Consider the following 26,951-nt stretch of genomic DNA (forward strand, 5'->3'; position numbering starts at 1 on the left):
AAACAGATTGGAACCCCTTCTTTAGAATTACATTCCAAGCCAGTTTATAATCCATAAAAGAAATTATCTTTCCATTAACAAGCTAACTCATCATCAGTTAATTTTCTCATAATTATGAAATAAGTCATTCAACTAACCTTTACTGAGTGCCAGCTATGTACCAGGCACAGTGGTAGGTGCTAGATATAGAAAATCAAATGAGACATAGTCCTTACCCTTAAGGAGTGTAGAGAGACTCATCATATAATCACACTGCGTTAATCTTCTAAAATGGGAATATTTCTTATCTCTTCCTATAAGGCACAGCTCAGAATGACTTGGGATTATTTCTAAAAATCATATCAATAGACTGCACTGTAGATGTTAAAGCCAATCCCAGAGCGGACACCCTCCCCTCAATTTATTTTGAACAACATAGATTCTCCCCTCTACATCCAAACACTGATGAGTGAACTTCAAAACTCCTGCTATCCACAACATATGAAATGCCTGCCTCAGTAAGCTTGGATTCCTTATCTTATTAAGTATTTTCTCTGGATCGGGCACTGTGTAATCTCTCTGAAGCAAAATCTACTTTAATTTTCCTCGAATTCTACTTGGAGGTATTTTATCCCTATTTTATATATGCAAAAACCAAAACCCAAGAAGAAAAGCTGAAATCCCAAACAGCAAGTCATTCAGCATTCAAACCCTGTGTTGACATCAAAGTCCACGCACCAGGCGGTAGTGGGAGAATGCCCGTGATCCAAACCTAGCCTGAGGCTAATCTAAGTTTTCAGATCATGGGAGAGGCCCCCATATTTCACTGAGTTCTCTTCTCCTTGTAGTCTCCTTTCCAAGGAGGAGAAATTCACAAATCTCACCTCAAGCACTGGGAGATTTAGTGTGAGAATGCACACAGGAACAAGGGAAATATAGGCAGCGCCTAAGAAAGATTGAGCAACAGGACCTCCTCTTGTCTTGCATTCTTAGTGCTGCGTTCTCAGTCAAAACTTCACAAACGATCATTTTTAGCATAATCATAAATAGTATATTCTCTTTTCCCTGATTTTCAGACTAAGTTAATGCTATTGCTATTGACTGCCAACTACAGATGGACAGATACAGAGGGAAAGATCAGTAGATAGTCAGATAAATACGCAGACAGCCTTAGTCCAAGAGCCTCAAAAGAGGAAGTCTGACTGGCAGGTCACCACCATGATCTCTGCGTGGATGGCAGAGTGTCTGCTTTTGGGCCAGGTCTGGTCTGATATTTGTAGCCAGAGGGATGTGAGTATGGTACTTCTGTACTCACGGACGGAACAATCTAGGACAGCTTCCTTAGCTGGGTTGTGAAGTTTGGGAAAGAGCTGTGGGGTGGCTGGCACCACAATTGAGACTGTCCTGGCCATTACCTCAACGACACTTGTCATTCCTAAATTTTATTTTCGCCGTCTCCTCTGTTTGCAAAGGTGGTTCTATTTTCCCTTCACTCCGATTCTGTCCCCTTTGCCTCTTTCCATCCACATCTCAGAACTAAGAGTCCTGTGCAGAGGCCTGGCTGACATCTAATAAGCATGAACTAATGAATCGAAAAAACCCACCGCCACCTGCTCCCTGGGTCTTAAGGGAAAATACAGGGCTCGCGCTGAATACGTGGTCATTCCCTTTCCTGTTAATTTCCCAAGCTCCTCTGTGGCTGTGCCCTCTGCACCGTTGGGGTGGCACAAACATGACAGATGGCACTCTCATGCCCAAGGAGTTTATTCTGCAACCCAATAAGGGCTATATGTTTTGCTATAAAACTCTTATAAATCTTAATAATCACTCTTATGCATTTGGGGGAGGAATATTACGACACAAGAGATAAATGCTAGTCCATACATGTAAACAGCAGAAATGTGTGCATAGTAAAATACAGATGTGTATATATCAGTGAATCCTAAATATTATTCATTTGGTGATTTTGATGTACATATACAACATTAATAAATAGAGTTTCTGTCTTTCTATAAAATGAAGATTTTAATCTGATGGAAGAATATATATTTAAATTGAAGAATTAAAAATTTCATATATCAAACTCACTTAAATAATTTTAAATTTAAACTGTCATGTTAATCTAAGGAAAATGACTATAACTATAAAAGGACTAAACAAGCATTCATAGATTTAACAATAAATTGATAGGTTAGGAGAAAGCTACTAAGCTGAATATGAGATAACCAAGAAAAAAATATCAGCATTAAAAAGATATCTAATACAAGTTGGAAAGAAAATGATACATAGATATAGAAAACATTGAGGGTATGATGCTTATCTTACTAGAAATTCAATCAGTCTTCAGTACACTAGTGATGTGGAAATCTCCTATCTTTGAATAGTAGAGAAAAACTGTAACCTCCTTTATTCTTCTTCTAGACTGTTTTAGAGTTTTTCCTATTACAAATGATACATATCCATCATGTGTGTGAAAGGTTAAAAGGCCATCTGTAATCATCTCTAGTCCAGAAATCTACTTATGTCACAATCACAACCTTTTTAAACTTAATAACAAGTCGTGAAGATCATTCAGTGAAGTTATAAATTCTTTTACAATATTTTAAAGGTCCATAATACAATCAAAGATGCTGTCAAACTGAAATAAACCCTGGACCATCCAGCCGAGCCTCTTCAGCAATGCTTTAATCATCTCTTTAGATGACTGCAAGCCCTTTCTTGACCCACTTCCGTCCCTGGGAAATCATCAATTTGCCGGGATATCCTTGCATGTGCTTGCATGCTCTAATGATGAAAAGTCCTACCCTATTCTGAATTTTGCTCATATTCTTTAACTTCTCCCCAGAAGAACACTGGGCTCGGAATGCATTTCAAGTTTTCCCACCCTTTAGCAGCATAGCGATAACTAGATCATGTTACTTTTCTATACTTTTCTATACAGACTTTATCTATAAAATCAGGCCAATACTCTTTGCCCCATATTCCTCATAGGGTTGTTAAAAGGCTCAAGTAAGAAAATACTTGTGAAAATGATAATACATTTAAAGCAAAAATAGATGATAAACATACTTCCTCTTATACATATATCATTTGCAAATTGTTATCATATTTACCCCAACTCCCTTCTCCAAGACAAACGGCCCAGTTCTCTTCATCATCTCCTATAAATTATAATATCCAAAACTGGTATCTTATGGACTCTTTTGGATACATGCCAATTTGCAAATGTCTCCTGTAAAAGGTGTCACACAGGATGATCCTGATGTTGCTGAAAGAAATGAAATAGGATTGTTCTGCTGCTAGTGTGCTTGGCAGTTTGCTGTGGTACCTTCTGAGATGCAGTTTTTCTTATTACCACCACCTATGTCAATTAAAAAGAGCTAATTAATTGAATTGCAGCATTCGAGAAACACCTTTGAAAAAAAATCTTTTAAAACTAGCAAAATGATCAAAAGAATAAAATGTAGAAAAACAAACACTAATAATTTATTTTCTCTAACTCGCATGACTGATTGGGTGTAAGAGGTATGCCCTTCCATTAATGAAGGAAAGAAGGCGTGAATTATCACCTAAAATAAAGTTTAAGATTTATCTGTGACTTTAAGTTATCCATGATTTTATTTGTACTGTCTTTTCAGGAATATAAAGAACAATAGTCATCCCCCCAAATAACAAGCAGAAAATATAACAACCTGCTTGTTTCTATCAGTCACTTCTTTCTTTTTAGAAAGGCAACTCTAAGAAAGTATTAGCAGCTTATCAGAACGTATCACGATCTGTCCTGGAATAATGCATAAAATAACTGTCTACCAAGTTGGTCAGATGATTTCATGAACTGTTAGCTTGTCTATGCAAAGACACATGGGAATCCAAATCTGCTGTATTAACACTTCACTTTCCTCTGAGCTGAATAATTTGTATGGAACAGTAATCTCAAAAAGATATGAAGGAGAGCAGTCCTCCAATCTCCCAGCTCTGCTTGCTAACTTCCTAACCTAGGCAAGTCACTGCATCATTCTCTGCCTCTGTTCCTCCACCTGGAAAACCCGGAAAGTCTTACCTATGCCTCCTTTCTTTCTACGACTGGCGAGACATCTAGAGGAAATACACTTCACACATTCAAAGATTTATGTCAGTGTTATTTTTTTTTAACTGCTTACGTAAAGAAAGGGAATGCACTAGAGTTGTAAAAGTCATAAGGAGATGCCATTTGAAGTTGGAGTGTTGTTGGCAGAAACCAATGTGGCCAAATGTGGTTTTGTTTTGTATTTCTTTTGTCAATTTCAGCTGGTTTTAGGTTGGCCCATTCTGAAAAATACGGCTTCTTGGAACATGTTCAAGTAAGAAAAGCAAGCAGGTAGTTTGTTTGGTGATGATAAATTTCAAAAACTAATTTTTGTTTCCTGTGACTTTGCAACAAAATGTGTTATGAACTGGGCTGAAACCAGAACTTCGAATACCAAAATAGTATACAAAAGGCATAACATTGGGAGGAAAATTTCAAGCCAAAAATGAAAATACAGCTCACTGATTTCAGAAGCAATGTTTCTTTTCAAGAATAACTGTCATTAAAATTTTAATAGGCACAAGTGAAAATAGTTTTGGGGGGATGGAAGCTAAGGGAGGGTCTGTTTTGGAAAACACAGTGAAATTTTATTTTTTTCTTAACTTTCCCAGTCAAGGTTGTCAGAGATCAGAAAAAGATTGGGGGGCTCATTCTCTGCTGAGGGTTTATCACTATTGACATACAAGGACTGAAATTTTTAATCCAGGAAACTTTATCAGCAGAGTCTCACCAGCTTTCTTTGGCCAATGAATCACACTAAGAGTGTCTTGAGACCATCAGTGGAAGCAAGACCAAAAAATTTAAAAAAAAAAAAAAAAAGGAACCATGCAGGAGCATGCAGGCGTCCCTGGAGCCTGTGATAAAGCACACGGAGCCCACGCAGCGCAAGACCGGGTCTGGCGTCATTGCTCCATGTTCACTGGATGCTGTAAATGTGATTTCCATTAGAAACCTCTGCATTCAATAAACAAAAATAGGGATAATGACCAAAGCGCTCTTTGGAACAGAAAACAAACTCAAGCAATGAGTGTTTTCCACTGAATTCATTCAAGATTTTATTAGTTGAGCTCTCACTTAGGTTATTAGGCTCAGCTTGCCTTTAATTTCATTGGCCTCAGTTATTCAAAACAAAAGGAGCCTGGTGTGTGCGCGCACTCGCGGGCGCATCGCACACGGGCTGCGTACATTCTTCACATTGCAAACCCATCAACAAAAGGACGGGGAAGATCTGAGGGGATGGAGAATTTCTCTGCATAAACAAGAAGGTTTGCATTGGAAGTCTGCTAAAAACAACGTTTCAGCTGACCACAGGGTTGTAAATCCAGACTGGAAGGAGAAGAGAAACATCGCGAGCGAGTGGAGTGTGTGTGGCTGCGATGTTTGCGGCTTAGAGCAGAAACAAGCGCTGAGCGAACCCGAGAAGGGGGTGGCGGTGTGATTTGTTTGGCGCGCGGAGCCAATAGAAATCCCCGGCCGCGGGGCTGTCCCGGTGCAGCGCCGCGCGGAGTCAGAGCCGAGCCTCGGCCGGTGCGCGTCTGCGAGNCCCCGCGCCCCCCGGCCCGCGCGCCTCCGCATGCGCGTCCGCGGAGCTCCGGCCGCGGGCCCCCGAAGGCGGCCGAGCGAGAGCCGGCGCGCAGCCCGCCCTGGACCCCGACGCGCACACGAGACGGACCCGAGGCGGCGGCTTCCGTCGCGTCATTGCAGGTACGCAGCTTGTCACGACTAACGGGGCGCGGACGCGGTTCCGACTTCTCCCGTCACGCGGCGCTTAGGAGGAGGCGACCCCGCTGCGCCCCGGCGGTCAGGGCAGAAAGCGCGCGTGTCCCCCCGAGTCACCCCGGGTCCGGAAAGCCGCTAACGTGCGTTTGGAGGCCCCAGGGTTGACTCACCCACCGAATTCTCCGTGGGTGGACAGCAGAGACCTTCAGACTTGACCGTCACCTCTTTCCCCGAAAGGCATCCGTACCTGCGTGGTGTCGTGCTGCCACTTACAGGTCTGGGCCACCTCCGCTCTGGTCGCGACCTAGAGCCCGTCTGATGGTGAGAAAGCAGGCTTGCAGCGCTCCCACCTATGTCAGGTTCACACCCTCCTCTGCGGGGCGGGAACCAGGGCACCTGAGCGCGGCTTTGGTCTCTAAAGCGTGGGGCCAGCGGGGACCGAGCCCCGCAGCGACGCGGCGCTGAACCGCTTCGCTGTGCGTGAGGGAAAGAGAAGGGGGAGAGGTCTCTCAGTGTCACGGTCAGTGACTCTCCTTGTGCACCTGGTTTATTTCCACCTTGTCTCAGGACTTGAAAATGCATTTGCATTCTGCACCCTCAGGCAGGAGGAGCTCCCAGACCTCACGTATTACCACATTAAACAGCCATGAATTGGAACGGTGTCATAAATGGGCTACTTGTGAGGAAATGCCCATTTTTGGTTTGACTTTATCTGATACTAAAATCGGTAGACATCTGGCCATTTCTTTTCCTGTCTTTATTCATTTTATGTTGAGACATGAATTTTGTTTTAAAAAAATCTATTTCCTGGGATTTTACCATGTTTGATTTCAAATTTTGAAGATGGTTATATAACTTTTATTTTTTCCTATTGATTACTTGTGATTAAATTAACATTGCTTAATGAGTTCAGTCTCTGCCTTGGAAAAGCCAGTGGGGATTGAATGGAAGAGGAGTTAAAAGATTAGTCTTGCTTTGGGCGATCCTGGAATAACTGGTGTATAGCTGCTCTGAATCCGTGGGTAAAGAGGTGTTCCTGCAGTAAGGAACATACACAGATCCGGACTCGAGTTCCGCAAGAGAATGGCGTTGCAGCAGATGCAAGGACCAATGGAATATGTTATCTTGTTAGCACTCTTCTCAGTGCTTTCTTGGTGGAACATATCCAAACCCTCCGTTGGTAGTTTACAGTCAATTCCCCATTCTGTCATGCCTGGTTTTTAGGGCACTCCTTATCCAAGACATGTGCCTGCCCGAGGTAGATAAGGAAGATATAAGAAAGGTGTTTGTTTTACATATCACGACGGAGAATTTACATTGACCTCTTTTTTTTAAAATCAAATTAACAGGTTCTTTTGTTGTTAAGGAAAATGCATGCTTAGCTCTACCTTGGAGTCTTGAAAACTGTTCATATTTTTGCCCAGTGCCAAGTTAGAATGATTTAACAGGGTATTTTTGAAATCATGTCAAAGAATAGACATGGCAAGTGAATGTTTTATTTCGGAGACAGCATTTTGATTTTATAGATGAACACTTTTCTCTTTTTACATCACAAAGGAAACTGTCCAGAATTTCCCTATTTAAATTAATGCTAATTAATTGACCCAACTAAATTTTATTTGCCGTTAAAAGTGTAGTTTTGCATCACTCTAAACATTTTTCAATCTGTAAATATCTGAAATAAATTGAGACCCATTTCTCTCTTGCCATTCAAACTCTGAAGCAATTTTGCATATGTCAGTAGTGACAAAGTCAATGTGAGGCTGAATATATATACACACTTTGGACTAAGAGACGCTGACGACTTTTCAAAGATAAATGTAAACAATACTTTGATTACTCATTGTTTTGTGCTATCAGTCGTCACCAACGGAAGTAATCAAAAGTTCATTCCCTGTGCATTTTAGCATAGCCAGCTAGAGCTTTAGATATCCGCGAGTTGTAAGTTTGGTAAAGTTTAAACAAGGTACATGCCTTTAAACCTCTTTAAAGTAAACACCTCTTCCTTAGTCCTCTTCTTCTAAAGCAAAGGGATGGAATTGGGCTTCCAGTCTGGGCGCCAAGTTCTTACTGATATGGAGAGGACTGGCCGGCCTAGGTCAAGGACAAACCCGGAGAGGCTGCAGAGGCCACACAAGCACACAACAGATTAGACCAGCCACGTTTGTAGGCCAGCGTTACCACGGCAGTCAGGCTAGGTTGCAAGCATTTTCTCAGTATCAGGGTCCTTTAAGTATTTAGGAGAAAGTGATAAATTATTGCAACCAAATGTGCCAAGTATTGGGCTTAAAACAAGTCACACAAAGAGCCAGCAAATAAGACAAATGGTTTCGAAGGGGAAAGTATACAATTATAAACTTGGCCTCTGGGCCATCTACTCCTGTGTTTGCTTAGCTGTTTCTCTTCCTACCACCGAGTTCTCTTTCCCTTAAATTGGGTACACTGACCTAATAATGTGTAGAATTAATTCTGATGACAAGTCAGGCTAAAGTATGGTTCTCAACCCACTGATCTAAACACAGGTATTTCCCATGGCCACCCCGAGTTGGGAATGTGTCTGATTGGCCAGCTCATCCAGCGGGCCCGGCTCACGTGGAGCCCTGACTTGCCACAGCCACATGGCGGTGAGAGAATGAACAGGGAGAGCTCAAAGCGCCAAGGGTGTGAGGGGAGATGGTGTGAAGATTGGCACCCTTGCATATGAATCCAACAGTCAAAGGAATCATGAGTTCATTTCCTCAAATAAGCTTCAAGTATAAAGTTCTAGTGAGATTTCCCTAATATTTTGAACAAACTCTCATGTGTAGTCATGTAGCTTGCACACAGGTATGGGATGAGAATAAATACATTTGATGTGCTGTTAACACTCTCGTACACGTAGGCCAGGAGAGGGCAGCATGCAAACTATAAAAAGTGACGTTTCCTCTTGACCAGGGGGAGACTCCAATCTCCAAAATAGCTAAACCGGTCTAACTGTACGTACCTTCTTCCCTTTGAAAAGCAGAGTCTAGAGCCTTACTTAATAAGGGATACACCATTCAGAAAGATTTGCTTCTACTTTTGCCTCCAGAGTTGGTGTTGCCTGGCAAATAAGGAAAGCAGCATATTTAAGAGAGAACTCAACTCCTCTTTCTTTGAAGCTGCATTCTATGAAGCTATCAAGTGGGCTCTATCTTTATTCTGCCAGCAGACGGGTGGGAGAAAGGGAAGTAGACTACAGAGGAGAAAAGAAGAGCGAGAATAGGGTTTCTTGAGTTGGTTCTCCGGGGGAATGTTTATGAACCGCTCGCTTTATCCATACACCGAGGCTTTGTTTTAAGTGTTTCTCAAAGGTAGGTTCAGGGCCACAAGTGTACATTTTGTACACTGACAGTCAGTAGCGTCTCTAGAATCCTAGTGAATTTGGCTTCAAAACAGAAGAGCTGGAAGAGATCCTTTTAGTGGTTCCCAGAGTCTAAGACAGGTGCTAAAAAAATAAAAATTATGCATCTACATTTTAGAATCTCAGAGATGGTCATACCTAATCCCTACTACACCTAGTCCAGCCCTTTAAAAACTCATGGTCAACAAGCTTCACACTGTTGTTACTTTCACGGATCGGCCATATTCTAGGGACAAACTATAGATGTGCACAGAAGAGAGAAATACTCTTAAAGTGAGCAACTGGCAGTGATAATTCCTGCATGCTTCATCCTAATTTAGCTCGGCTGGTGGTTTTAGCTTCAGGAACACCCGTGTCTCTTCGCCGTCTTTGGTTCAAATGCCGCGCGACTTGCTTCTCAGTCTGAAGGCTGTAGAGTGCAGCTCAGAGGGGCTTTAAAACAGTCTGGGAGGCCCAGAAAAGAGCATTTTGGGGGAGAAGCTGAGGTTTCTCCTGAGAGAAGAGGAGGCAGAAGGGACATTGGGCTGGGGATGGGCACACGAGGGTGAGGGAAGCCACGACCTCTGTGTCAAGAAAGGGTAGTGTTGAGGCTTCTGGAAAGTGAATCTGGGACCCTCAGGGTTTGCCCAGCAGGGCTCAGCCTAGGAAGCATGTCTCTCTGGGGCCACTGTCCTCTGCTGGGAGGTGCGGTGTCCTTGAATCAAAGCAAAGGTTTTTCAAGGACAAAGTAAAGATTTCTCTGTGTCTGGGAAGAAAGGGAGGTCACTGTGTGTCTCCCCCGTTCTCAGCCAGATTAGCCTCTGCGCACTCCCATGTCCTGTGTGGAAAGCCGCAGTGCCCCAGGGCTGCTGTGGAAGCTGGGGCGAAGGGAGAACATTCATGCAGGGTCACCGCAGAACTGAACACAAGGCTATAAGAATGGGTGTCAGCAACCAGGGAGGGAGAGGTAAGTCCTAGACCTCTACTGATGAGAGCTGAGAGCTCTCCTGATGTTTCTCAGGTTTTGATGCAGCTCTTCCCAGCTCCTTCGAGTCAGAGAAACTCTGGGTTCTGTCTCTTGTTTCTAGATTACTTTGCAATAAAGGAAGCCCATGGCTGAAGGGGAAATCTCCCTGAAGGCACTTACCTGTTTGAGAGGCAAAGCAGGGTAAGTAAGGTCATAGTATGCTGGCAGATGCAGTGACCCTCAGGAGAAGACATACCTGAGGGCTTGTGACACTAAGAAAACATGGGGTGCCTGGGTGGCACAGTCGTTAAGCGTCTGCCTTCGGCTCAGGGCGTGATCCTGGAGTCCTGGGATCGAGCCCCACATCAGGCTCCTCCGCTGGGAGCCTGCTTCTTTCTCTCCCACTCCCCCTGCTTGTGTTTCCTCTCTTGCTGGCTGTCTCTATCTCTGTCAAATAAATAAATAAAATCTTTAAAAAAAGAAAAAAGAAAAGATTTCTAAATTAGGAATGCAAGGGAATTAGAGACAAAGGAAAGACATGACTTCATGAAAAAATTCTCCCAAAAGAGAGTTTTTGAAGGATATGACGCCAAGAGCACAAATATTCACAAACATGACTTTCATGTTATGGATTAGTAGCAGTTCCAAGCTAAAATTCTCCACTCCTATAATTTATTTAAACAGCGAGAGAGGGGAAAAAGAGAACACACTGAGCAGGGGAACACTTGACTAGCTCCTGTGAAATGCTGAGTTGACTATGTGTAGTACAAATACCGTCTGCATTAAAAATTCTTCCACCTGGTTCTGCAGCTGCGGCTCTAAATGCTGGAGGGAGCTGATCTTATCACCAACGGGAAACTCGCCGCCTCACTCTGCTTTTATGCAATTACAGCACACACCCTGGGTAATGCATTCTGTTTTCTAATTGTAGTAGCAACGTTTCAGGAAAGTTGACGGATGTGTGATATTGTACTTACAGTTGATAAAAATCCAGCAGCTCCGTAATGAGATTTCAATGCCAACTGCTTTTTCTAGGAATTTAAATTTCATCACATTTTCAAGCTATCTTTAATTTTCCCTTATTTTCATTTTCATTTTCATATTTTCATTTTACAAATTAAAATTCATCTAACATTTGTTGAGTGCTTAACACATGTCAGAGTATACTAGACGCATTCTGCATAATATGCAATTTAATCTCTACCACAGCTCCGTGGATTTATCTTCTGCAAGTTTTATTGATTTAGGCAATTGGTTATAACCATAACATTTGATAGCTAAGAACATAACCATTTATGCAAGCATTCACTCAACGTATAGCTACTGAGCTCCTTCTTTATATAGCAGTAACAACGGCAACAGTAATAAAATAGTATGGTTATTATCACTAGCATGATCCTTTATGTTATGTTTCCACATACATTGTTGCACTTAATTACTGGGTAAGCCGGTTACCCACACATGTAAAAACAACAACAAGCAAACATCTTTCTATAGCACCAACTTGTCACTAAGTGGTTAAAATTGTGTATGTGGAAATCATTTGATTGCTTGATTTAAGTCTATAGTCATAGGAGTACCTTATTTGATAAGAGTATAAGCCGATGGAAAATATTCACCCTTGAGCCTACTACTGGGGAGAAAAAATAGATTGTGTCCATTTTAACCCCTTTGCTGAGGATGTGTTCATGTCCTGGGGCCACAGCCTCAAGCCTGCAGAGAGCATCTCGTTGTTCCTCATTAAATATTTGGAGCAATACAGAAATGTGTAGCTTCAAATATATATATCCAAGACTTCAACTTGGCAAATAATATGGAAAAAGTACCTAAGATACCTCACTTCCGTGAATTCAGAGAATGTAACCTTCAGAGAAACCTGACAATAGCAGACGATAGCATCACTGTGTTGCACAGGGCTGAATGGTATTAAGACTCCTTTGACCTAGGAGAGGGTTATCTGGTTATTATTAAAACTTATTAAGTGAGGAAACTCAGGTTTGCACCTGTCCCTGTTTTTCACACTGGCAGTATGGCGTTAGGGAGAGCCTGCAATCTCTTGAGTTCAGTCTTTAAAAAGAGAACGTGGGGGTGGATACTCGTATTTCATTCCAGCCCCAAACATCAGTTCTACATGCTTCCTTCTGTGACGATAGCTGACGTTCCTTGAAGGACGACTCTGTGTTAAATATTTTATAGATATCATCTACTCTTCATCAAAAGCCTAGTATTCTTGTTATTATCCCCACTTTACAGGTGAGATAACTAAGGCTTAGAGAGATTAAGAGCCTTCAAAAATTAGTGCAGACAAGCAATTTGCGGAACCGGGTTCCACACCCCCTCCCCCACCTTTCCTATAGTCTGTTTTACCTTTATTCACTTGTTTATAACATGTGTGCGGAAGACACCACGTGCTAAGTTAGAGGGGATAATGGCGAAGAGCTCGAATATGTGGGAAAGACAAAGAATAGCCTAGCAACTATGATGGTGTTTGCGGAGTATGATAACTAACAGGATGTTTTGCAAATCTATGGTATTATTTTGCCTTGTTAACAAAACCATCTGACAAATTTAAGTCTGCTGATTATAATAGCCCAACTCTTTTCTTTATATCATTTTGGATATTTCTCCCCCTCCAATATAGTGTGGCATTAGTCTTCCTTGTATAATTATTTTTGTTGTATGTTTACCTCTTTCACTAAATTTTAAATTTCCCTTGAGGAAAGAGGCCATTTCTTATTCGTCTTTCGGTTTCCCAGCACAGAATTGATGCTTAGTTAGTCGTACCTCTATTGGGCTCTAGCTGCATCTAATTTATAGCTAAGGTCAGAAACTCCTGCTTTTCTGCTGAAAGGCGCAGTCTTCAAAAAGCTTTAAATACACTCATCTAGTCGTAGGCTAAACAAATGACAAATTCATTTTTCTGGGGGAAAAACTTTGTTTTCTTCTTTTTGCTTTGTGTTACTGATCCCTTGTGTTACACATTTGTGTTTAAAATGATCATTTCAGTAAGAAAATCAAGCTGTCATTAAAAGTCAATTGATCCTCTTTTTAAATAACTTACCTCTGACTTTAAAATATTTCATCAACCATTTGGACACATTTTTCTCCCCCAGTGAGAGACAACATCATCTTTAGAGGCTGCCAAGGTGTTCCTGCAAGTTTATCCTTCATTCCTCTGGGGTTATTGGGCTGGTCATAACATCTGCAGTGCTTGCTAACTTTCTGGGCTCTGTGCTTTAATTTGAAAATTAACAAACTCTAGCTCTTGCAGAGAAAGTGATAAGGTTACCAAAGATTCTGGAAACAATGTCGGTTTTGAATTGGAAGGCTTCATTTAGGAGAAACAGCAGAGTTCAAGAGGACTGATTTGCTCTATGTGGTTGCAAAGAGCAGATTTTTAAAAATCTCTGAAAGAATTCTTTACCTTGCAGTAGTCTGTGACAATTCAGGGGAGTGTATGAATTTGGGTGGTAAAAAATTGCATCTTTGTTTCTACTGCCCTGAAACTGAAATGTCCCAACCCCTTTAGTTATGAATGTGAGTAACATACCATGCTAGTATTACTAGAACCGTCGCCTTGTCACCAATAGAAATCAGAGCTATTTTCATATCACATCACAGTTGATACAGATGTTTCAAAATATCACTTACACATATCACTACTTCAAAATTATGGTAGTTATTACACCTATTTCTAGATCTTATTAGCGTGTAAAGAAGACCACATAAATCTATATCACACTTTTTAAAAAAATATGTTGGTATATATACATATTTGTATATTTATACAAATATATACACATACGTATACATGTATACGTGTGTGTCTGTGTGTGTATGTGTACACATGTACATAGTTTCCAATTTAGAGTATATATATCTGGGGGAGACTGAGTGGCTTAGTTGCTTAAACATCTGACACTTGATTTCAGCTCAGGTAATGATCTCAGGGTCATGAGAGCCAGCCCTGTGATGGACTCTGAGCTTAGCATGGAGCCTGCTTAAGATTCTCTTTCTCCTTCTGTCTCTGCCCCTCCCTGCTCACTTTCTCTCTCTCTCTAAAAAAAAAGAGTAGAACTTAGAAACATTATCCTGAAAAGGAGCTTCACTAGACCCAAAGAAGGTCCATAGGGGAAAAAATGCAAAACACCTGACTCTATCGGGTGGTAAATTTGGCTTATTAGATGGCAAAGTTTCTCTCAGCTGAAGTTGCCCCAAATGGAATAGGCCACCCTGTGAGCCAAGGAAGCTTGTGCTGGTGAGGGGTGGTGTGGAGGTGGGGATGGATTCCAGCTGAGGGAGTCATACATCAGATGAGTTGGGCATGATGTTGCCACGTAACACTGAGGCTACATGGTCGAGACCAAGAGACAAAGCAAAGTCCATTGCTGTCCTCAATTTCAATTCGTGAGGATTTGAGCCAACCGGCTTCTGTAAGGAGAGGTGTACATCATGCCACATGGCTTTGTGTTTGTTTCTAGGCTAGTTTCAGACATCAGGAAGTACTTGTGCATTGGATGGCTGAGGGCCACTGTTACTGATCAGTTCTGGCTAGCGTCCTGAAGAGTCAGAGACTCACCGCAAGGGGTTCCTAGGCACGGATAGCTCTAGGCTGCACTGCGATTGTCTTTTCATTTCTTCTCTCCCCTGCTGTACTGTGAGATATCTAAGGGGCCATGCATTTGTGTCTTGACGTCTCTAGTCCAGGAAGCTTCATGTTGGCCAATGAATCGATGGGTGCCCTGTAGAGATCACTGCTGTTGCACAACCAGCGGCCCCGTTTCTTAAAAATAAATTAAGGAAGAAAATATGAGAAAGAATACTTCCGATTTTACTCAATGTAAGTATCGTCGTGGGCTGGGCTCATGGAGAACGTAATTCTGGACCACTGAGCACCCAAATAAAAACCTCAGAGAAGAATCCTGTTCATGGCAAAATGAGCCACTTCTGTTCAACTTAATGGAAGTGTTGATAGCAAATACCTTTCAGGATGGCTGGGGCCTTGGTGAGCTCTGGTAACTTCTAGGGAGGTAACGCATTTCATCTGGGACGTCAGTCAAGCTGAGGAGAGAAATTCTCCTTCACAGAGGATCCAAGATGTTCCTGCAAATGGATGGCTCACTCTTCCATTGTTATGGACTGTGTTTGGGAAGGCAGGGCTTATGCTGGAAGACACAGGAGGAAAGGGACAGAAAGGACTTATCGAGCTCGTACTTGCATTTTAGGTATTTAAACATACAATACGTCATTGAGTTTTTATAAAAACTTCTTGTGAGTGCTATTGTCCACATTTTACTGACAGCTTCGGTGACTTTCCTAACTTCACACAGCCACTAAGTGGCTAAGTAAGCATTCATGTGAGAGCTTAAGAACTCCAAATAAAATTCACCGCCTTTTCATTACAACAAAGCTCTAACACCCTGCCTTTTTCTTCAATCTGTTGGGCTCTGTTGCCTCGCAGTAGGTAGGGCTCACACTAGAGATGCACAGAGATAGGCCGGGTGCGTTGTGTTGGGTGCATAATCGAACCCAGAGAAGTGTGCACCGGTTTAAAGCATGAACTTTGGAGTCAGATAAACCTGGCTCCACTCCTGTCTGAGCGGCACTTAGAAGCAGTAATCCTCGTCTAAAACTGCATAGTATTGTTTTAAGAACTAAATAAAATAATGCTTTCATCCCAGGCACAAAAATGCTGTGCTTTTTATTATTTGTTTATTTATTTAGCAGGCTTTTGACATTAGTAGACTGGGACAAAAAAGCAAAGGACTTCAGGATGAGTATCTGGGAATGTTTAATAAAAGAACAGCACATTACCGTGAATACTTTAGAATCAGGAGTTCAAATCCAGTTTTATGAATGGAGATACATAAAGCATTTGAGTCTTAATTTTATCTTTTAAGTGTAATAATTATTTAGAAGAGTTCATAACACTCTCCCTAGAACCATTGATTCTTTTGAGAAATATTTACAGATCCAGAGTTAGAAATAGCAGAATATCAAAAGACAGATCATATTTTCAAGGAGCTTGTAGTTAAAGGGGAAGACGAGACGTGTATGTCCATAATGAGAACACCAGGTAAGAGCTGGATAAAACTGGTAAAGATGTGGACAAATAAGGTACAAGGGCGTTGGAGGAGTGAGAAGTTACTTCCAACGAAGAATTTCTGATGCTCCAGTAAGACCTGGACAAGTCACACCGGGGACCTCTGTGTATCATGTCCTTTCTGTTTTCTCCACCCTAGACCTGTGCTGTGTATTAATATCTTCTACTCACTGCACTTTAGAGATACACAGAAGCAATTTACTTAATCTCATTTTACCTATAAGGAACTGATAACCCAGAAAGTAGTGTGCCTTGGAAGGCTGCTCACTAGTTATTTTGTAGAACCAGAAGGTCCCCTATCTCCCTGTCTGCTCTTCTTTCTACTACACCATGCGCCCCAGTGGACCTCCACCACTAAGCTAAGCCGAAATCAGCAGTACACAAAGTGCTGCTGGAGATTTCACCAAGGTCCAAGGTGCAGCTCACAGGGTGTGTGCCAAAGTGGGGGAGAAGTCATCTTGCTCTGGGGATGGTAGAAGGATTTTGTACAAATGCAGAGTGATCTGTTGTTGTTTAATTTGGATGAACTTTTCTCCTGCTCTCTGCAATACTAGATAATCCTAGAGTTTGAACTCCCCAAGGCTGAATTCCATTGAAATAGTCCCAGTCATTTTTAGAAGTCCAACGATGCCTTCAAATCAAGAGGTGAACAAATGGAAAATGGAATGAAGTTGGAGGAGGAGTAAAGTAGCCTTGCATTCTCCTTCCCAGGTCACCAAACGTCATAGTGCATTTCGGCTTATTAAAGTAATAGCAGTGACTTTCCCTTCCCTCTGTTTGGACCAAGGATGGATCTTTTTTTGTGATATATGTAGTCAGGTTTTTCCACATCCCCCAAAACTAGTGTTTTCTCTAGTTCAAATACTCTAGTTAGACACGTTTACTTGGTCATACTTAGAATTACTTTAACCAAGAAATGCAGCCTCTGGACAGGATTTGGGGAAAGAAAAGAGTTGATGTCACAGTCCATCCAGAATTTTCCACCTCCTATTTGTCAGAGGAAGGTCACACTCTCTGGAGGAAAACATTCTGCTCTTCCTTGGCCAGGTCATGTTGGCACAGTGCTCCTTCTCCCTCCTCGTTCCTTTTGTTTCTGGAACCAGACATGCACAGAACCAGACATCCACGTGGGACAGGCCGTCCAGTCAGTAGTGGGCACCTCCCTCCTTTACTCTGTGTTGAATGAATGAATGAATGAATGAATGAGGTGCAGCAGTCCCTATCCGTGGTGCCCCCAGATGACTCTGAGGGTCAGCAAGAGATAGATTTCTGTCTGTGGGAGAAGTACTATCCCTTGGACAGTCAGGAAGATGTCTCACTCCAGGAGAGAAAGCAGCAGGAAGCAGGGCACAGATCAAGCAGGGTGTATCCAAGGCAGGAAAGCCGTACTCCGTGGCTACCGCATTCATGATTGCTGCCCTGTTCCAGTGGAGTTTACATGCCATTGACCTCAAGTAATTGGGCTGTGGAAGATGAAATAACTAACTCTTCATAAAACTTCTTTTTATCCAAATTTGGAGCAAAACTTGTGAACTCTATTCTTGGGGTTGAATGAGACAGCATTGCTGATGACTGATGTCTGAATAAGTACCATATGGATTTGTACAAAGGGAAGAAAATAATCCTCAGTTGTACAAATATCTTTGGTCTTCATAAGGGTGATATGCACCCACATGTTTCTGTCAGGTGGTTTTGCTATAAACAATTATTCTTGGACTAATAGGAAAATTTCCTTTTATAGTGATTGTACATTTTCCCAGATTATCAGTGTAGCATGCTAAATCCCACAACTTCAGAAACTCAAAAGATCAAAGGCAGAGAGGCCAGTGCGGTCGTAGACTCAACACACAGAACAATAGTTTGGCTACCAGAAAGCCCCTCTAATGACAACAAGAAAGTGTACTCTCCTAATTACAAAACGGCACTGTGAAAATTGATATGCATTCCTAATTCCTGCATTAGATAGTCCTGTTGTTTCTTGACGGCAGTAAAATTCAGATTGTCTCCATATGATTAAAACATTGGCCAATGGAGGTTTGGAGCCGTTTAGTCAATATTAACTGCTGTGGGGTTGAACTGATTTTCTGTTTCAAGTGACAGCCAAGACTATCAAATAAACCCAAAAATATTTATTAGGGCGGCTTCTGAATATATCAGCTGTGGCTCATGACACAGACTCAGTAATCTCATTAAAAGAGGGGAAAAGATTTTTTCCAGCTGTGCAAACCCCCTCAGTAGCGGGCCCGTAGGGTCGGTGCATTGAAAATGTCTTTGGGGTGCCGGAAAAAAATAGAGCATGTGGATTCAAAAGTCAGGTCTGTAATTGTTTAAATATAAAAAAGAGTCACAGATCATGTTAACAAATTGACCATCAGTTTAGAACTTTAGCCCTGTTTTGTCCGGGTTCTGATTTATGTACAATCAGCAGACGTTACTGAGAGTTTACAGTGTGACAGGCACTAGGAATAGAAAAAAGGACTAAGATGGGGTCCTGCCCTGCAGCAGCTCCCAGTCCACCGGGGAGACAAACACTGAACAGACGCCAGCAGCGTTCGTAGCGGGGGCTAACTGTGAGCCAAGGGAAGCGGGAACGGGGCAAGCACGGCAAGGTGCGTCGCTGGTTTTGCTCTGTAGAGACGGGAAGCACACAGCGCACAGAAGGAGATAAAAAAGGGAAGTAAGTAAAAGTCGTTCACAACTCCCCCAGTCATCTGTTTCACAGTCTCAGCGTTTGTTCTTGTTTTGTCCTGCGACAGTGCAATAGATCTGCAACTGGTTCCCAGTCCCTTGAACTACTGGCAACACGCAGACGGTTTGTGGCACCTCAGATGTCCCGCTGGTCCTCCTTCGACACCGCACCCTGCCTTCTGGGTTTAGCTGCCCACCAGAGGCAGTGGTCTCATTCCTGGCTTTTTCCAAAAGGATCGTAACCGTGATCATAAAAAAGGATTATCGGAATCCCAGCAAGTCACATTCAGGTGCAGCTCTTTGGCAAACACACGATCTGAGGAAGGCAACGAGCCTCTGTGGAGTCGTAAGGCCCCTTGTTTCTGGTTTTGCATCTGGCGTTGGCTGAGCTTTAGTTCATGACGAAGAATGGCACAGTGGGCTTGGAGTTTCCAGCCTTTATTTACTGGTGCACTGGCCAGACGCAGGATGGAGAAAGTGGATAGCAAAAGGTCAGATCCCTTTCTCTTTCTTTCTTTTTTTTCCCTCTCCCCCTAGTACGCACAAGGAGATAACCGAATGTTTGTTTTTCTGTCAGAGCATAAGTTCGGGCACATGTGCGTGACTAGAGGCAGGAGCTGGAATCCTGTTTCATAACACAGGCTTCCCTGAGCGCTCTGAACGGTTCTCCGCAGCCCAGATGGCATTAAACACAAGTTCAGTCACCTTGTTACGTCGGGTCGGTGCACGCAAATGACCACGGTAGTAGTAACGGGGGACACAAAGGTCAAGTGATTTTGCTGTAGTTTTGCATTTCCTTCTCTTCCCCCCTGGAAAAATACAATGGATTTCAAACATTGACCAAGTTTCCCTTATGTAAGAAATATTATATAAAATGATTGATTCGATTCCGAATTCTACCTCATGTTTAAACAAGGAAGATCTCCATTTCCCAAAGAAATTCAGAAATGCAAATGATTCACTAATAATGACAAGAGAAGTAATCTCTGTCATTCATTGAGCCCATCCATAGTAGAATAATCTAATTATAACCGGGATGAGAGAAGGCCACACCTCATTTAGAACTCACTGCATTCCACGGACTGGAGTCAGTCTTTTTGCAGGTGTTTAAGCCTCAATAACAGTCCTGAGAGAAACACTGCTATCTCTGCTGTCCAGAAGCCTGAGAGTCAAGTTATTTACCTTTGCGCGAAAGGTAGGCCCTCTGCCTACCCACCTCCAAAGCTCTAGGTCATAACTCTCACGCAAGACTATGACCTACGTACGTTACTGGGTGTTTTACAAAGACAATCATATTAATTTTCAAAGCAACCTTAGAGTCAAGTATTATTATTCCGTTCATACACATGAAGACCCAAAGCCACACTGCCAACAGCAAGGAGCCAGAATTCAGACCCAACTTGGCCTGACTCCAAAGCCCATGCTTTCCATCTACTCAGTGCACTGCCTCCAGAAGTGTTCCAGGACGCTATCCTCATCCTCGGATTGCCTTTCTTCCCAGTGGGTTTCCTGGTGCCTGAAATTCCCTTAATAGGAAATAACACCTTCCATTCCATAATTTGGAAAATGACTTGGAAAGAAAAACACTGCTGGGGTATTTGAAGATTGACCAAAGGGCTCTGGTTTGCCAAGGCCAGTATACAGGTGCACAGGGGAGGGGACAAAGGAAAAAGGGTACACGGAGAGGTCTGAGGGCACAACACTGAGAGAGCAAAATAAAATAAAAGGAGCTTGAGGATTAATGAAGAAAGCAACTACTTTGCCATTTTTCTAAGGGCTGGGTCAGTGAGCTGCACTGCCTGGTATTACACAAACAAAGAGAAAACTCTGAGCTTGGTGCGTGTTTTTTTTAATTTCACTGTAGCATTCCCGAAAATATTATTCACAAGTAGGTATGAGGCCAACGAGCATATATACCTTTAACTTGGCTTTCTTGGGTCTTGCCCTTTATCTTGTTTTAGATTTATTATTAAATTCTCTAAAGTTTTATCCACATACGGTTATCCCACCTTTAATCCTAAATGGCAGAAAGAATTTCTGGGTCCAATATTCCTATCTTCCTAGACTCATATGCAACATTCTACCTTATTTTATTTCCCCCCCAGAAAGGAAAATAATGACCCAATTTTCATCCATTTATTCTTTTATCAGCTATTTACTGAACATTTTGTCTGTATGAAGGACTTCAACGCCATACAGCAACTGATTGCCTGCCCCCCATAATGTCACAAGTAGCATGTGGGGGAGGCTGGGGGGCTCAGTGGGTGAAGCGTCTGCCTTTGGCTCAGGTCATGATCTCAGGGTCCTGGGATCAACCCCCATGTTTGGCTCCCTGCTCGGCAGGGAGTCTGCTTCTCCTTCTCCCTCTCCCTTTGCCCTTTGCTCCTGTATTCTCTCACCTGCTTTCTCAAATAAATAAAATCTTAAAAAAAAAAAGAAGGAGCATGTGTTTTGCACAACAAGGAACTTAATTTCTGGAAATAAAACTGATGAGGCACCTCTCACAACTAGGGTGACCGTAAAATTTAGTGTCTAGACCAGACACTTCTGAGAGGGTGCTACTTAATAATTATGCTGGGACAACAGGCGGAGGCAGGCCGCTGCAGGGCAAACAAGGGCATGGAAGAGGGTGGTCTGGCCCCTAGGGTAGTGCGAGCCCTTTAGAACACAGTCCTGGAAGATCACATATGACACCGAAAGCAATGACACATATTCACTGCCAAACACCAAGAACGTCCCGTGTGCCAGGCCGGGGCTTGTACTCTTAAGGGCCCACTGATGACACCACAACCTAGTGAAGAAAGACAGACGCGGCTGAAGCTCGTAGCTGTAACAGTGCCGACCAGCACTCACTGAGAACGGCCCACGTGACAAAGGGCTGGTTTTTTGTTCATTATCTCACGTAATCCTCANCAGACGCGGCTGAAGCTCGTAGCTGTAACAGTGCTGACCAGCACTCACTGAGAACGGCCCACGTGACAAAGGGCTGGTTTTTTGTTCATTATCTCACGTAATCCTCACTCAGTCTATGAACTAAATAGTGTATTTATGCCGGGTTTTCGAATCCGGACACTGAGACTCAGCAAGGAGAACATGTCAACATGCGACGGGTGGAAACAGTCCAGGCCTNCTCAGTCTATGAACTAAATAGTGTATTTATGCCGGGTTTCGAATCCGGACACTGAGACTCAGCAAGGAGAACATGTCAACATGCGACGGGTGGAAACAGTCCAGGCCTTGATGTGTGCGGGTCCCAGGCCTGGGCTCACGGCCACCATGCTCTGCTGCTTCCCTGTGGAGGACACTAGACACCTGTCACGGGGCAGGCAGGAGCCGAGTGATGGTGGAGCACTAAGAAGCCTCCCACCGCTCCCTGTGGTCCACGTGGAGCGCTCGAGCAGGGGGGTGTCCCAGGGGAGGTGGCATTTGAGATGGGCCTTGATGAAAACCTAGAATTCCATCAGGAAGCAAAGGAGTTGGATGGAGACACGCCAGGCGGAGGGCCAGGGGGGCAAGTTCCTCCCCTTTGGCATCAGGGTACAAAGAGCAGGGACAGAACGGGTGCCCCCAAAGGACTTGTCTCTGCAGCAGGGAGCAGGAGCAGGCCTCGAGCTGACAACAGTTTGAAGGCACAGACGCCTGTGAGGGCAGGCAGAGTGGTGCCCTCGGATCGACATCCCTGTTAGGGCTAGAGCTGGAGGCACGACCTTGGTCCCTGTTCTGCCCTGAGCTCTTCCTTTCACATGACAAACTGACTCCAGTCTATTGCTGTTGCTAGAACGGGGTTTCTGTCACATTTCAGAATTTTGATAGACTCCCTGTCTAGCATTAAATCAAGGAATAAATCAAGAATAGAAAGACTTCAAGAAACCCTATTTGTCAGATGAATCCAGTGTTGGAGTTCCACCTGAAAATAATTAAGATGTACCATTTTAACTGTTATCTTTTTTTTTTGCATTTAAATATTTTTTTCTGATGGAAATATTTTCAAAAAGTGGTGTTTATTTTCCTGGGCTGTTAAATGTGAGGTACTAAAGGTGATGAAACTCTCCTTTGTAACATCATTGTCATCCTAGAGAACGTCCATTGTCCTCAAGGCCCTCATTTTTTATTAAGGTACACATTTATTTGTATTAATATAATAAGCCATTATGGAGTTCTATGTCCCAAATGCTTTATAATCAAGTCAGGCTGTCTCTGTGAGGCTGAGACAGTTCTCACCTGTGTGCTGTGTGTTGGATCACATAAAAACACTATGCTTTTTCCTCCCTGCAATACTGTAGTTTTTGAGTTTTTTTTTAAGACTTATTTATTTATTCGAGAGAGAGAGAGAGAGAGAGAGAGAGAAAGCACAAGCAGGGGGAGGGGCAGAGGGAGAGATAGGGGAAGCAGGCTCCCCGCTGAGCACAGGGCCCCACACGGGGCTCAATCCTAGGACCCTGAGATCAGGACCTGAGCTGAGACCAAGAGTCAGACACTTAACCAACTGAGCCACCCAGACATCCCAGTGCCATGGCTTCTTACCCCTTACCCTTAACCTTGGTGAATTTGCTTTATGATCAACAGCAAACCAAAGAACAGAGTTTATTAAAGTGAAGTATAAAATACAAGTACACAAGCTGGTGGGGAAGACGGTAGGGGTGGAAGATGGTCTTCCACAACCCGTGGAAGATTTTGGGCATGAATTGTGGGCTCCCTGTTTTTGCTATCTAGAGATCATTTTGACTGGTTTCCAGTTCTTGACTGTCTTCGAAGACGTCATATAAACGATGTTTAAATATATGGGGAGAAGCTTTGATAGTAGGGCTCTAGGAAATACAAAACTTTCAGCTTCCATTTAGAGCCACGGATGCCAACCTTCTGCATGCCCCTGGACAGGTCACGTAAATGTGTTCTTTGGGTCACTCTCACATTGAAGCAGTGAGAATGAATTGTTTTATGTTCGTGGAACTCTGGCAAGAACCCTATCTGAAGAGGAAGACGTTCCGCGTGAAGAACAGAGCAGAGCAGAGCACCCTTCCCAGGATCCGAAAGGCCACTGTTACGGCGGCACCTCATTGGGTCCGTGGGCACAGATCACATAATTTTAAACTCATAATCTCTTTCCACGTGAACTCAGTTTAGGAACACTGTGTCTTACTTACAGTTCTGATTGCATTTCACTCTAGAAATCATAAGATGTGTTAATCNTGCATTTCACTCTAGAAATCATAAGATGTGTTAATCAGTATTCTTTTACTTACCTTCCAGGTGAAACTTCATTTTAGAAGGAGTCTCAAAGCAGTCCTACCTACCTTTATCCACGGATGCTTTAGCTCGATGCATTTTTTATTCCAAAGCCAGGAAGGAGTATCTCTCAGCTGTATCCTCAGCTTCTGTAATTCTCCCAGTTGTAGCCTGGAGTAGAGGCTCCAATCACAGATTTTTATATCCTTGAAACAAGACTGTAAAATTTTATGGCCAGTTGTAGAATCATGGTCTGAAAAACCTATTCAAACATTTCAAATATGAACTTCATCATACGGTAGAATTAAGAGTCATTTATTTTCTATCAAAAGCATCATGAACAGGTCCATACCTCGTAGTAAATCAGGAAACCAGATTGCCAGGGAAGGTACTGGGCCTACTAGGTACTGGGCCTACTGCTGGAGCTGTTTCAGAAGCTGCTGGATGACCTCCAAAGGCCCTTCCACTTCAGAAAACTCCCTTTCTTTTCAGCAAGTCATGACTTATGACCGGGTCTTGGGCAACTCAATCCATGGCCATCTGCAAAAGAGCAGTCCATTTCCAGATCATTAGGAAAATTACCAAGCCTAGCACTTAGTTGAAATAATGGCCAGAAAATGTTGGAGGTGGGAAATGTGGGGAAGAAGGAACAAATGTACTGCAAGGAAATTCCACCTAGAAACGACGCATTGGCTAACAAGAGTAAGGAGGGCCAAAGTTGTAAGATATTCTGCACACTGGAACCGAGATGTTCCAGAGTCCTCAGTACGAACCTCTATAATCAGAGGCTGAATACCTTATTTAGGTATATCTCTAAGCAATGTAATGTCCTTCCAGTTTTCTAACAATACTAATCCTACTTCATTCAATGTATTCATTCAACAAAATTTTTTAGCTTCTTGTATGTGTTACTCACTCTGCCGAGCTCTGGGGATACCCTGAAGGCCATGATGGTACGATCCATGCCCTCCTGAGCCAAGTACAGTGGCATAGAGTGAAAAATTAAACAAATCATNAAAATTAAACAAATCAAATAATTTTGTTAGCTTCTATGTAGGAAATAGCATGGATGTTGTTTTAGATTGGGTGGACAAGGAGATTTTCTTTGTGAAAATGTCAGTTAAGAAGAAGGCAGTGGGGAATTGGAGGAAGGGGGTCAAAAGGTACAAACTTCCAGGTACAAGACAAGTAAGTACTGGGGCTGTAACATATAGCATGGTGATGACAGCTAACCCTGCTGCATGATATGTAGGAAACCTGGGACGAGAGCAGATTCTAAGGATAGAATTTTCTTTTTTTTTTCTTTCTCTTTTTATTGTATCTACATGAGATGATGGATGCTCGCTAAAGTTATTGGGGTAACCATTTCACAATATACATGAGTCAAACCGTTATCCTGTGTGCTTTACATTTATGCAGTGTTGTATGTCAATTGTATCTCAGTAAAAGGGGGGGGGGAAGCCAGTTATGTGGAAGCTGGAAAAAGAAGCAGGGCACGAATCCCTGGGCCAAGGATGAACAGAAGCAGGTGTTTTCTAGGAACTTCTAAAAGCAAATGTGCTCCGAGCTCAGTGTGCAAATGTTAGTGGCACAATTTGAGGTGGAAAAGCAGCCAAAGGCCAGATACTACACAGTGTCAGAGTTACGGTAAAGGATTCTGGTACTACTCTATGTGAATTTTATTCTATAGTAAAAGGAAGACTGAGTACAGCACAATAAATAGCATCTAATAAAAAACTGTGTCTTCAGACAAATATCCTTGAAATATAGATTTAATCATGACACTTCTGCTGACAGATCTGCTGCTCCCCAAACAAAGTGGCAACTCCCAGGCATCGAGGGGACAGTTCTTTTTTTTTTTTTAAGGTTTTATTTATTTGTTTGATAGAGAGNCAAATAATTTTGTTAGCTTCTATGTAGGAAATAGCATGGATGTTGTTTTAGATTGGGTGGACAAGGAGATTTTCTTTGTGAAAATGTCAGTTAAGAAGAAGGCAGTGGGGAATTGGAGGAAGGGGGTCAAAAGGTACAAACTTCCAGGTACAAGACAAGTAAGTACTGGGGCTGTAACATATAGCATGGTGATGACAGCTAACCCTGCTGCATGATATGTAGGAAACCTGGGACGAGAGCAGATTCTAAGGATAGAATTTTCTTTTTTTTTTCTTTCTCTTTTTATTGTATCTACATGAGATGATGGATGCTCGCTAAAGTTATTGGGGTAACCATTTCACAATATACATGAGTCAAACCGTTATCCTGTGTGCTTTACATTTATGCAGTGTTGTATGTCAATTGTATCTCAGTAAAAGGGGGGGGGGAAGCCAGTTATGTGGAAGCTGGAAAAAGAAGCAGGGCACGAATCCCTGGGCCAAGGATGAACAGAAGCAGGTGTTTTCTAGGAACTTCTAAAAGCAAATGTGCTCCGAGCTCAGTGTGCAAATGTTAGTGGCACAATTTGAGGTGGAAAAGCAGCCAAAGGCCAGATACTACACAGTGTCAGAGTTACGGTAAAGGATTCTGGTACTACTCTATGTGAATTTTATTCTATAGTAAAAGGAAGACTGAGTACAGCACAATAAATAGCATCTAATAAAAAACTGTGTCTTCAGACAAATATCCTTGAAATATAGATTTAATCATGACACTTCTGCTGACAGATCTGCTGCTCCCCAAACAAAGTGGCAACTCCCAGGCATCGAGGGGACAGTTCTTTTTTTTTTTTTAAGGTTTTATTTATTTGTTTGATAGAGAGCTGGAGAAACAGCAGAGGGAGAAGAGAAGCAGGCTTCCTGCTGAGCAGGGAGTCTGACGTGGGGCTTGATCCCAGGACACTGGGATC

The 26,951-nt window shown here is 42.7% G+C and overlaps 1 protein-coding gene across 1 annotated transcript in view; it reads left to right on the forward strand.

Annotated features, from left to right (window-relative positions):
* Window positions 1-5,597: 5,597 nt before the first annotated feature.
* Window positions 5,598-26,951, forward strand: part of GREM2 (gremlin 2, DAN family BMP antagonist) — a 106,672-nt gene continuing 85,318 nt past the window's right edge. Inside the window, exon 1 of the mRNA XM_002918462.4 lies at window positions 5,598-5,749. Within this exon, the coding sequence (XP_002918508.2) occupies window positions 5,619-5,749 (131 nt within the window). The 5' untranslated portion in view covers window positions 5,598-5,618. The remainder of the gene's footprint in view (window positions 5,750-26,951) is intronic.

Source organism: Ailuropoda melanoleuca, chromosome 8, assembly GCF_002007445.2.
Source record: "Ailuropoda melanoleuca isolate Jingjing chromosome 8, ASM200744v2, whole genome shotgun sequence".
Taxonomy (NCBI): Eukaryota; Metazoa; Chordata; class Mammalia; order Carnivora; family Ursidae; genus Ailuropoda; species Ailuropoda melanoleuca.